The sequence below is a fragment of the Cavia porcellus genome, unplaced genomic scaffold (assembly GCF_034190915.1).
Source record: "Cavia porcellus strain 051 isolate PalLab524CR breed Dunkin Hartley unplaced genomic scaffold, mCavPor4.1 scaffold_5, whole genome shotgun sequence".
NCBI lineage: Eukaryota > Metazoa > Chordata > Mammalia > Rodentia > Caviidae > Cavia > Cavia porcellus.
In genome coordinates this window covers 40,095,337-40,108,282 of record NW_026947488.1, presented here as the reverse complement: position 1 = coordinate 40,108,282, position 12,946 = coordinate 40,095,337, and the positions used below count along the sequence as shown (strand labels likewise).

The 12,946-nt window shown below is 39.3% G+C and overlaps 1 protein-coding gene across 1 annotated transcript in view; it reads right to left on the bottom strand.

Moving 5' to 3' along the window:
• Positions 1-12,734: 12,734 nt before the first annotated feature.
• Sel1l2 (SEL1L2 adaptor subunit of SYVN1 ubiquitin ligase) overlaps positions 12,735-12,946 on the bottom strand; it is a 43,574-nt gene continuing 43,362 nt past the window's right edge. Inside the window, exon 4 of the mRNA XM_063249473.1 lies at positions 12,735-12,940. Within this exon, the coding sequence (XP_063105543.1) occupies positions 12,735-12,940 (206 nt within the window). The remainder of the gene's footprint in view (positions 12,941-12,946) is intronic.

Genomic DNA, 12,946 nt, shown 5'->3' with positions numbered 1-12,946 from the left:
GAAAGTTGTGTCTGGTTAGGCAAGGTTAAAATCTTGGATGAAATCCTCGAGAGGCAAAAAAGTGGGAGAAACTGGGCAACAGGGCCAGATCACATACAATTTATCTTGCTCTCTAGATCATCTCTAAAGGAGCTGGCACTGGATACTAATGTGGGTAGAAGGTGGGTATATCAAGGCTGGGAGAGGTCAAGCTAAATGTCTTTCCAGAACATCAGTAACTTGGAGTGGAGCAGTAGTTGATCTCCAAACCTTCTGTGCTTGTAGTGAATGACTTGAACGAAGAACCAACCATGGCTGTCATCAAGGTTTCCTGACTACCTCAAATAGGTTGGTGCTAAATGATTGCAAAATATTTTTAACAGCACTGGTTTATTCAACAATGCTCCCATTCATATATAAGAATATATGTGAATATAGATATTCACATATGAATGCCCATATATATGAATATATCATCTCTATATATCCATATATATGAATATAGGTATCATATATATGAATATATCATCTATATATCCATATAAGAATATATATCCATATATATAAGTAAAATAAGTGAATATATAAGTAAAATAAATGAATTAACTAATTGGTCCAGAATGTGGATGTGGGTGAACCAAAAGGACTAGTATTCCTTCCCAAGCCATCTCATCTTAGAAACTAGCAAAGCAAGGAGGTAGGATAGAGGGACAAGCGAGAATGAAATGATTCCCCTTCAATCAGAAGGACATGCATTTACTTTTCTCTCCACCCTCCCGAATCTTAGATGTGACTATACAGGTGTGACCAGCTTAAGGCAAGAACAAGGTATCCTAACAGCACGAAGGGCTTTGCCCAACTTCCCCACAAACTCTTGGAATGTCTTGATATGAGCAGATTTGGTTTCATTTCTCCATGACTACAAACTCACAGGATTCAGAAGCTTTAGCTACTCCTACCCATGGACATATCTATGCTGAGTAAAGACAGCAGCTGTCACTCTTGGGCACGGACTGGATCAGGAAGGTCTGGCTAAGAATAGCCTCGCAAAGTGGTCCCCACACTGACAGATGATTTACATTAGGATTGTTTTGTTTGTTTTTTTCCAGTTTCCTCCTTGTTCTTTAAGGCAAATAGGAAAACTTCCTTGTTAAGCAGACAGTTACTTGGGAACTTCTAAGAGTTATTTTGTGGGTTAGGCTGAAGCTAGCCAGAGTTTCACTGGACTGCATGGGATGCACTAGCTGGCTTCTCCTTTCCTTAAGCTTTTCTCCTAGAGGCAGAGCTTGTCTGAAACCCCAGGGGCTATCTTCTCAGAACTTCATAGTTCTCATCAAGCTCCACTAAGCTGAAGATTCTCTATTTTTACTCATGAGTTCAGTGAATGCATTATGAGAGGACTTTCTCAAAAGATATTTTGGTGTTTGATTTTACTCCATCTCATCATGACCAAGACTGTTTAGTGAGATGCCTGGGTTTTGCTGGACTTATTTCTTTTGTTCTGGCAAATAGCTGTGGATTCAACTTTCCCTGGAGAAAATCTGCCTCAATGTTTTCTTCTTAATTGGCCCTTGGACAAATAATTGACACAAAGTAGTGAATAACAGAAGTTGATGTTTTAACCAGGATCACAGTTGTGCACTCCTCTTCCTTTATGCTTCTGCTGAAGGTTTTAGGAGAGGATTTACAGATTCTGCTGTTCTGTTTAGGACTGGCCACCACAGTTTTGGGATGCTTGCTTGGGGCTGTTGTCCCTGTTTTGTATGATAAGAAGAGACGTTGTCTTATTGGAACTTGGGGCCTGTCTCTTCTAGGTACTACAGTTCAAAAACATACTTGCTGGGTTGGGGATTTAGCTCAGTGGCATAAGCGCCTGTCTGGCAAGCATGAGGTCATGAGTTTGATCCCCAGTACTGGAAAAAAAACCCAAACAAACAAACAAACAAACAAACAAAAAACACACTTGGTATCTTTGTCTCCATTAGAGATACAAACAACAAACACATTGCCTGATAATTAGGTGCACACATTGTTCTAAGAGCTTGGTTGTACAACATTATTGAGGGCACAAATATGCTTAGAAACTTTCCCAGGACCATACAGCCAGTGAATGAGAGTTAGAATTTGATCCCAAGGTCTTAGCTAGAGCCTTAAAGGGTAACCACAAGTTGTGCCCCTCCACTGGGGGAAGTGGAGAAGGAGTATTTCTGTCTCTCTCTAGACAAGGTAGACAAATGGAAAGAGAAAGAATGGGCGTGGAGTAAGACCATGTAGTCACAGCTTGGGCATCTCCCAAATGTATTCTGTAGTCAAATCACTTTAAAATCTCAGTTTTTGTTCCCAATATTTTAAAGGAAGAAAATGAAGTACTTCTTTCCTCTTAAGATTGATCTGGGGATAAAATGGAATCACACACATGAAAGTGTTTTGAAAACCATAAGGTATTGGACCAATGCTCAGTTAGACAAAATAAAACATGCTAAAACAGCAACAGCTCTAATTCAAATAACACATTTTACTTTGTTTGAAATATTCACTAAATTAAAGCCAAATGAATACTTTTGCTTGAACACTCAGAACGGTGCCTTAATTTTGCATTTCACTTAATGTAAAGGATCCCTAATCTCACATGCGATTCTCTTGTTTAGGACAATAATTTAAATTACCCTTTGATCCTTTAAAAAACAAAAGCTTATAAGAGAATACGCTTATTTGCCATCCCAATAAGTTTTTAATGATAAATTAGATTTGTTTTTTTTTTTTTTTTTTTTTTGAAACAAGGTCTTGTTATGTAGTTCAGACCGGCTTCAAATTTAGAAGACTATCTGTAAGTCTGACTGTTCTTCCAACTAGCTTTTTCCATTGATAACTTTTCTTCCAACTAGCTTTCCCCATGTGATGCTCCTGTCTCAGCCTCTCAAGTGCTGGGATTATAGGCATGTACCACCATACCTAGTTTTAAAATTTTTTCTTAACCTGGAAATAAAATTTGACAAAGGTAACTAGATCAAGACTTACTCTGCTTTTTGTTTTTGGCTTTTAGATTCCTGGAGAATCTTGATGCCCATTTTAAGCAGTTCATCTCCTTCATCTGTGAAATTTTCCTTTACTTGTTCTTTTACTATGTGTGAAAAAATAAAGACAAATTTAAAAATTATTTCTGTTTTATATTTTTAAAGCGTGTAGATATTCTACTGGCATTATTAGAGTTTTGTGATTCTCATTTTGTTTTGTTCTGTTTTGTTTTAAGATCTGCATTTCAAAAGGATCCTTTGGTATTACTCTCTAGCTCTGGGGCATTTGCAGTGCAGAAGGCAGAAGGTGCCTTAAAAAAGTAAATTCTACTGTATGAGATGTCTGTGGAGTGCAAGGCAGAGAGATAATTCTAAGTGGGAAGGAGAGATGTTCTCAGCCTCCGGCATCCTGCAAACAGAAGGCAAGGCTATACCTTAGATCCCAAATGTCCCCCAAAAACTCATGTTCAGAGGTTAGGCTTTTGGAAGTGATTGGGTTATGCAGGTACTATACTCATAATGGATTAATCCAGTGAGGAGTTCAGAGTGGAATATATTGTTAGGAGGATGGGCCTGGTTGGATGGGGCTGGTCACTGGGACTGTGACCTGGAAGAGTGTACTCTGCTTCTTTGTCTGCTTCTTAACTGCCGTGATTTGAAGACCTTTCCTGCCATTTTTGCCTTGCTTCCAGCCTACAATTCAGATGCACTGAAACTATGAGCCAAAATAAAGTTCTCCTTTTAGTGGCAGGTGTAAGAAATTTCCTCCCAGAGATGGGAAAGTGACTAATTTATCTGTTGTACTCTAGAAGCAAGATATTAGACACAAGGTGCTCAGTCCTGGCTATCAATGCTCCTTGTCTGAGCACGGCCCATAAATCTCAGTGTCATAAAGTTCCAAAAGAACCTGAGGACATGGGTAAGAGGCCTCTCCAAGATGAAAGGTGAGCACCTAGCAGTGGAGGAGGCATTCTTTAAAATTTTCCTCTGCTTAGGACTTCTTGCCAGACTTCCTCACATTTTAGTGAAGATACATAGCCTGCCAATAATAACTGGCTTTGTGGGGTAGAGGGCTCAGAGTCCACTTTTTAGTTTTTAAAAGGGGAAATATAATAAAATGAAATTTTTCTTGCTACAATAAGGGTATTTCTGAAGCATTTATATAACATTTTGCAAATAGTAAGACATTGTTATCGGTTTATCAATGGGGAAAGCTAGTTGGAAGAAAAGTCAGACTTGCAGATAGTCTTCTCAGCAAACACACTCACACACACACACACACACACACACACACACACACACACACTACCTTTCAAGATATCACAGTGCCTCTTGAAGTTCATTACAACACTCAGTGAAATCTCTGATTAGGAGAACAGCGCCTGAAGTTATTTCAAAGGAAAGGCATTCGGGGTTTGATGCCTCATTAACAAGACCATATAGAACTTCAAGCAGTTCTTATTGTTTTCCTGACAGGCTATCAGAGTGTCTGCTTGCTTTTGTAAATTAAAACATTTTAATGTAAAAGCCAATTTAAAATTATTTTCAATGTTTCAAATTATATGACCAATTTAGAAACACCAGACATTTTAGCATCTAATCTCTGCTTTAGTTATATGTTATATATACTCATGATTAAAAGGGGAAAAATAATGGAAAAAAAACTACTAATCTGTGTGTGGAATAGCACTTGCTCCGATTATCATGCTTTCAGAAGTGTGAAAATAAATTTTGAAAATTTGACTCTCCATGAATATACATATGAAAAATGATTTACCATTGCAAATTCCTAACCATGGTTTTACTTTTATACATTTTTTTTTCTTTTTTCTTTTTTTGGCTTCCCAAATAAGTTAGATTACAATTTTTTTTTTTTTTTTTTTTTTTACTATAAGGAAACTCAATTGCCAGATGAAGTTATCTTGATGATTCTTTACTTACTTTGGTACAGTTGAACAATTTCCAAATTTGGGGAAGTAGTCAGGAAATCTATTGAAATCATTCTGGATTTGACAGAAAGGCCCTTTGTGAGTCTAGAGTTCTCTGAAGGATCAGCCACTGAGTCCTTGTTCTGCTTGAGAGGAGCTGGGGCCTTACTTGAGGAAAGTATAGGGGAAGGAGTCTTAGGAATGAAACTGAGGGATGATTGTACCAGGTATCTACTCAAGACAGCAGCAAGCACAGAAATGCTCCAATGAGATGAGTTTATATTTCACGTTTGTCAGTGATTTCATTTGTAGATAGTTTTTAATGTTTTCTGACCTCCTCATCATTACTGTCTTGCTTGCATGCTATTATGGCCTAAACTGCGTTCCCCCAAAACTCATTACGTTAAAGTTCTAATCCTAATCTTAGAATATAATCTTATTTGGAGATAAGGTCTTTAAACAGCTGATTGCCATGCAAGATGGCTTATAGGGGGCCCACCCTCCTTGACAGTGGAATTTTGCCTGAATAAATTCTTGTCTTTATTTTTATCCTTGCCTCAGTCACTTTCCTCATCACTGAGTCACAATACCTGACACTCACAATTTAAAAGAGGAGTGGTCTATTTTGTCTTATGGTTATAGTCCCTAGTTGGCTGGATCCAAGGCAAAAACAACATGGTGAAGGAGAAGCTGCTCACTTCTTGGCAGCCAAGACACAGAGTGAAAGGAGGAAGTGGGGAGGAAGAGAAACCAACCTCTCCAGGTCACGTGGCCAGCGACCCAGCTTTCACCAGGCCTCATTGCTATAAGCACATTCCATGGTGAACTCATTCAGAAATGAATCCAATCACTTCCTAACAGCCTTGCCTCAGAGCAGAAGAGAGTTCTGAGGGACATTCAGAGCCTAAATCCTAACACCTAGTAAATTATTTTTGACATGAGCAGAGATTAAGTTAAAAATGAGGCCTTTAGGATGGGCCTCTAATCTAATATTACTGGTATCTGTGTAAGAAGAGGAGGATGCTGAGGAAAGCCATGGGAGAATGTGGGCTTTGTGAAGGTCCAACACCTTGATCTTCGACTTTTGGGCTTCAGAGCTGTAAGAAGATAAATGATTTCTGTCAACTCATTCAATGTATGATACTTTGCTGTGACATCTGTAGGATACCAATTGAGATGCTTGCTCTGGAATTTATGGGGAAAAAAATCTGCCTCTTCTTTCTATGGGAACGGATACACCAAACTCAGCCTTCTATTAGATCAAAAGCTGCCTTCTAAATGCTTCTAGAAAGGACTTGAATTTCCCATGGCCTTGTCAGACAGCTGGATGTCCAAGTAGGCCGCCCCTGATAGTGCTTGTTTGTCATGATTATGCTCTAAGTAGGCAGGATAGCAGGTAGACTTTCAATGTGTCTAGCAAGCCCTGGATGCAGTTCATCTTTCTGTGAGATGATGGGAACCTACGACTTCTCTTACTGAACCATTGCTTGTGAATTTCCCTAATGAAGTGTATTTCTTCATTCATACTACTGCCATGGTGGAATTAAGTATTTTCCTGTTCATTAACCACTTACCAGTCCAATTATTTGAATACAAATATGTGCTCCCGTGTGGCACATGGAGCAAACTACTAAGACATTAACATCTAGAAGCAAATCTTTGAAACAAAAGGATACGCTTGCTTCTTTCAGACATTAACAAGGAAGAGAGTACAGAAGACAACCTTTCCTTTTTTCATGTATTTATTCATCAGTTATGTGTTGAACACCTACAGTGGTTAGACACAGTTCTGGGTATTATGATTAGCAAGGTGATGGGGACACTGCCTCAGCCTATTTGGGGAAGACAGGTTTCTTTATATAATATTGCAGTGCTGTGTTTTAGCAACATTCAAGCACAAAAGGACTCTTTGCAAACAAGAGAAACATTGTCTGATTCATTTAAGCAAAAGAAACTTATTGGGAGACGAATGTTATAGAATCAAAGGGCAGAGGTGAGTCCAAGGCATTTACAGAGGCAGAGAGGCAGATGCATCTATGGAATGGACTGGAACTCAGTCCTTTCAGGACCTCCTCTTCTCAGCCACAGACTCCACACAGTAAGTCTGATGAGTTAAATAAGGATAATAGAGGTTCTCAATAATTCCTACAAGGTCTCAAAAGGGAATTTGGATAGTGATAAAGGTAAAAAGGAAATGGGAATCCTCCCATAATAAAAACCCCTGCAGTCTCCTTCTCCTGGTTGTGTGAAATGAAGATCTCTACTAGATGAAGTGACATTCTAGATAGCTCTTCGAAGGAAATTAGGTTGTCAAGCCAAGATGAAACTGGTATTCTACTAGGTAGACAGAAATGGTGTATGTAAACTAACTGAGGACAGGAAAGGGTGAAGACAGGGCGGACTGAATGGAGGTGAGTGCTTAAGCCCTGGGGTTGGTCACATGGTCCAGGCTGGGTGGAAGTGATGAGAGGAATAAACTGAGGCATGCAGAAGGCATGGAGGGAGGACAGAAGTCACTGTGAAGATAGGAGAAAGAAAAGGAGCAAAGTGGTAGAAAGTTGACTCAGACCACAGAAAATTATTTTAGAGTTTGAAATCATGCTGGGGAAATAGCCTTGCCTGTCTGGTAAGTAACTGGGGAAAGTAGAAACAAAGATGATGGATTGAGAAGGTGTAGGGGAAAAAGGTGAGGTCTTCAACAGGCTACTTAACCCCAGGATTGCTAGTGGTGGCCTGTAGCCATTCATTAACCCATGTGGGGCTCTAAGGGTCCAGCCTCCTTGCCTATGGCAGGGAACATTCCTCTGTTGCATTTTCTACTACAAAAACTGTTAATTTCTCCTAAAAGCCCAGCAGTTGTTTTTTTTTTTTTTTGTTTTGTTTTTTGTTTTTTTTTCCCTATCCTGCATTCTTTGCACACACGTACCCTACCTGTTCCCTTTGCAGTACTGGAGATTGAGTCCAGGGGTGCTCTACTACGGAACTGTACCTCCAGGCATTTTTATTTTGAGACAGAGTCTTATTAGATTACCAGGGTGGGCTCAGACTTATGATCCTTCTGTCTCAGCTTTCCTAAGATTATAGGCATGAGCCACCACACACAGGTTGCTCATCCCCTTTTAATGTTTCACCACAAAATCTGAAACCGTAACTTTCAAATTAAAAATAAATACATGCTCTCTAAATCAGCTATTCAATAAGAGCAAAAAGAACAATGAATTCACTATTTTGAATCTTGTTATACCATACACTATACAAAGGATCATTGCAAACTGAAGGAATTAACAAATGAGCCAAGAGATGGATATCTTTGAGTCTGACTAAAACTCAGGTGCATTCAGAAAATAATACAAAAAAATAAAAATGGAAATTTCTTTTCCCCTGCAGCAATCTTGCCTATACAGATTATTGTCTCCTTTTTCACCGTAATTTCAGTCGTATTTAATATAAACCACCTTCAGCTTCTGATTTTCAGAATATTGCCTCAAAAGAATAGTTCACATTTGCCCTTACAAGTGCCAGAAAGATATAACACTGGATAGGGAGGAAGGGTAATGATCCATTACTAAAAATAACATTCCATCGAATGACTCAGCAAAGGGTTTAGTCAGATAAAGATACGATCAAGTCAGATACTCCTGAATAGGAGCACAGATATTTGCAATAATGAAGTTTATTTCCTCTGACTCCAGATCATTATTGTCAAACATAAATCTCTCTTGTGGTACTGCTAGGAAACGGTGTGTTATAAGTAGAAAAAAATTCCCTCTTCAAATACCTACCTGAGCAAAACTTGAAATAAAAGGAATTCTGACTTACAAAGATTTAATTTTCAGTATAAAACTCTCATCAAAAATTTTTTTGTAAAGCAAATGAAGAACCAGTAGCAGTGTGCACTATGTGATATATGTATATAGTAGGAGCAAGGGCATTTACAAAGCACGTAGGTGCCAACGAGTATTCAGTGTTTATACTGAGTTGTCTGACTGAGTATAACAAGAAAGGACTACCATCATTTCCGTTTGATAAATAAGGTGATGTGGCCACAGAGAGGTTACGTAACCTGCATAAGGTCTCCCTGTGTTACGTAACCTGCATAAAGTCTCCCTGTGTAGTACAGGCTGGCCTTGAACTCACTATGTAGCCCAAATTGGCCTTGAACTGGTGCCTTGGCCTCCTGAGTGCTAGGATTGCAGGTATACATCACTGCACACAGCACTGCAAAAACAATCTTAATGGTCACTTTGGGCATTGCTGATTTTAAAATATTAGTGGGATCTCCAACTTTGTAATTTATTGCCTTCTCCATTTACTCAGTCATCATCTTTCTGTCTCCTCATTTTTACTCACTTCCTATTTCTTGTCTTATTCTTTACTTTCATTTTTTCAAAAACAAAATGACTAAATTCTTCTCCCTAGTTTTATTTATTTCTACACTTAAAAACTTGACATGGGCTGAGACAAGGCTGGGCTGGGAGCTGGGAGATCAGGAGGCAGCATTTATCTATTTCTGTCCACAGATGTTTATTAAGGTAGTTTCCCAAATGAAAGCATGCAAACTGCAACAGTAAATAAAAATTTCATGACCTCATGTTCCATTTGTTTGATCCATAGGTAAATACAATTCTAGTGGTTTATTGTGAGCCTTAGGCTCTAAAGTTGACCCCATTCTGCTAACTTCTCTAAGAGGAAGTTGAACAAATATTGTAAGCAGTGAATTGGTTGAAGAATAAAAAGTTTGGAATAAAAGTCTAAAATGAGTGCACTGAATTTTTTGTTTTTGCAGTAATGGAGATCAAACCTATGGCCTTGTGCATGCTAAGTGTGTGCTCTACCATTGAGCTAATTGCAACCTATGTAGATTAAAACACTTAGATGGGGCCTGGTGATGTAGCTTAGTGGTAGAACATTTGCCTAGCATGTACAAGGCCTTGGGTTAGCTCCCATGCATTGAAGCCCTCCTCCTTTCTCCTGGAAAAGAAAAACAGAAATCTTAGGTGAACATGTAAGGTTCAGGAGATACATGGCTCAATGATCAATTTTATGTATCACTCTGGCTTGGCTACATTCTTCAATCAGTAAAACACTAATCTAATTGTTATTCTGAAGGTAATTTGTACATGTGATTAAAATCTATAATGGAAAAGATATTATAATCTGAGCTGGCCTGATTCAGTCATTTCAAGGCCTCAAGAATGGAATTGAGCTTGGGGAAGGGAGTGTACAGTGGACAATAGTTGTAGTGGACAGTAGTGGACAGTAGTTTCAAGTCATGCTGAGGCCTCCAGTCTGCTCTTCCTGACAGCTTGCCCTACAGATCTGGGATCTTCCTGGCCAGTCACAACCATGTAAACCAATACTGTCTCCCCAGTAAACCCTTTAATACATAACTATCTCCTACTGTAACAGATCTGCTTCCTAGGGGGAAAAAAAAAAACATTTTAAACAGAACTCCCTCTCTTCCTAATCTCCTGACTCCCTTCCTTCTTAGTCTTTTTTAACGGTCTATCACCTTTGGCATTCTAATGTCAAAAGGGAAGCCTCTGTAAAAGCTCACTCTTGTCTTCAGCTCATATTAATGAACATGCAGACATTAGGATCTGTCACAAATATAAAGGTAGCTGTGTAAAAGAACATGCAGGTCTGGCTCCACAAGGTGTAGATCCAGTTTTCTTTGGAGATAGAGTGGGGAGCCAACAGTAGCTCTGAAGAGGAAAGCAGCACTTTGGAGGAGACCCCTCCCCAGCACACTATCTCATCCTATGCTGCTTTCTTCCCATGAGAGCTCTCTGCACCCCTGAGCACAAAGACAGGGACATCTTTGTCTTCTTCAGAGCCAGGTTTCAATAAACCTCTTTCCTTCCATCAAATTCTGTCTCCCAAGTCTTTTGGGTAGTAGGAAGTGGTACAAATGTTGAGGTCCAGTAATACTATTGGTTCTTTTTATTACCTATGATGAACCCTGACTTACACACTGGTTTAGTGCCTTTCAGAGAGAAGTTTGCCTTGAATTCATTCTTCTCATGATTTGGTGCCCAAAGTAGCAAGATCTTAAAGACATTATGGTCAAGCTACAGTGCTCACTGAGGCAGGCAATAGTGGCACCATATACTGCACGGGGCAGTCCATGGCAGCACTGTCATGTCCAGCACCAGCTACCACAATTTAACATGACTAATACCAAGATCACTGTTGGGAGTGATTTTGGTTCAGTGTAAGCTTATGAGAAAGAAGTGTCTTGAAGAATATCACAGGCTGCCTTGTATGAGACTGTGAGCTCACTGACAGGTATTAAAATGGGAGCTGGTGTCATCTCCAATGAAAATCTGATGAAAGTTCATTAGACTAGATGACCTCTAATGTTCCCATTTTCCCCCAAGATTCTTTAATTTTACTTCTAGTAATTGCATTTCTATTGTTTGTCTGAAAAAGTTCTTCATTGTCTTAGTCCCCAACTTTTGATCTGCCCTGTCTGGGAAGCCAATTTGTTGAGTGTCTCCTGGTTGCTTTTCCAGATTCTTCCCATCCTGGTCCATTTCCTGGGACTCAAAGTGCTGTGGGGATGCATCACTAGATTTTCTTCCCCTGCAGCTTCTTGGCTGAAAGGCACCAGCAGGTGGCAGGAAGGGTAGACAGAGTGTGACAGTGGGGTATTCATTTCCTGGCTCCCCAGTCAGGGTCTCCGCACCTGCCATTGTTCTTTGATCTAAGGTCACAGTGCTTTGCTGGTGTCCTCTTCACATACTTCTTGCTTCCTTTCTCAGCATTCCAGTAGCCACTACTGCTCTGCTGTCCTTCAGGACCTTGAGGGTGATGACGCCCTTCTTATTACTAGGATGGGGCAACTTTGTGGTTTCCTTACATCCTGTCTACATCTTTTAAAAGACTCCTCTTTTAAACTTTTCTCAAAAGAGTCCATTTAAATGTGTCATTTATTTCCTGCCAAAACCCTCCTCATACTTCAATTAGTCAATATTTCTAAGCTCTATCTAGAGCCAACTCTTCCACTGAGCAATGAACCAACCTTTTAGGGTAAATATAGGAGACTGCAAAATTAGATTTAAAAAACTTACAGGAGCGGTCTCAGAAAAAGCAAATAGAGGCTAGGATCAATAAGTGCCCTTCCAGCCTGTTAAAGCAATCTCTCCCTTTATAATCCCATAGTTCTTATCCACAGTGATCACTTTTCTATGTTCATTTCTGTCTGAAGGACATGTTTTCTAATTTATGTCTTTTTTTTTTTAGTACCAAGGATTGAACTCATGACTCTTTGCACTTGCCAGGCAGGTGCTTACACCACTGAGCTAAATCCTTGGCCCTAATTTATGTAAGTCTTGATGAATTGGTCTTATGAGTTATAGGACAAGGATTCTCAAATGTCTTTGAAGTACATTTAATAGCAGTGATGAATGTGTGTACAATCCCTAAAGTTCTGGAAGACAGCAAGACATTTGTTTGAAATCTTAAATTTGACAATTAAACATGTGAATTTTGAAAGCCACTGTATATATTATAACTGTTAGTTTTAAAATAAAAATGTCAGTTTTAAAATAAAAATGTCCTCAATCTCTTGCCATCATGTATTTTCTCTTTTTTTTTTTTTGTCTTTTTCCTTTTTATTGGTACCGGGGATCAAACTCATGACTGCCTGCTTGCAAGGCAGGCGCTTATGCCGCTGAGCTAAACCTCCAGCCCCTATGTATTTTCTCTTAAAACCTTCAAATGCTTTCGGTGTTCAAGAAGTTACAATGTGTTTATCCCATAGTTCAGCATTTTTCAAAAATTCTTTGAGAACAATGGAACTATGGTTTCTTCATAATGCCAGCTTATTTTTGTGAGGCACATACAACATAGTGGCTAGGAGGTAGAGGGCAGTAATTCCAGAAGCTCCGAGTTTCCATTCCCGTTTCCCTAGAAAACAGCTTTGCAATGTCGTGCACATTACCTGAGTTCTCTGTACTTCTGGTTTCTCATCTATGGGATACAGACCACAGCAACCTGTCTGAAGTTGGATAAACGCTAAAC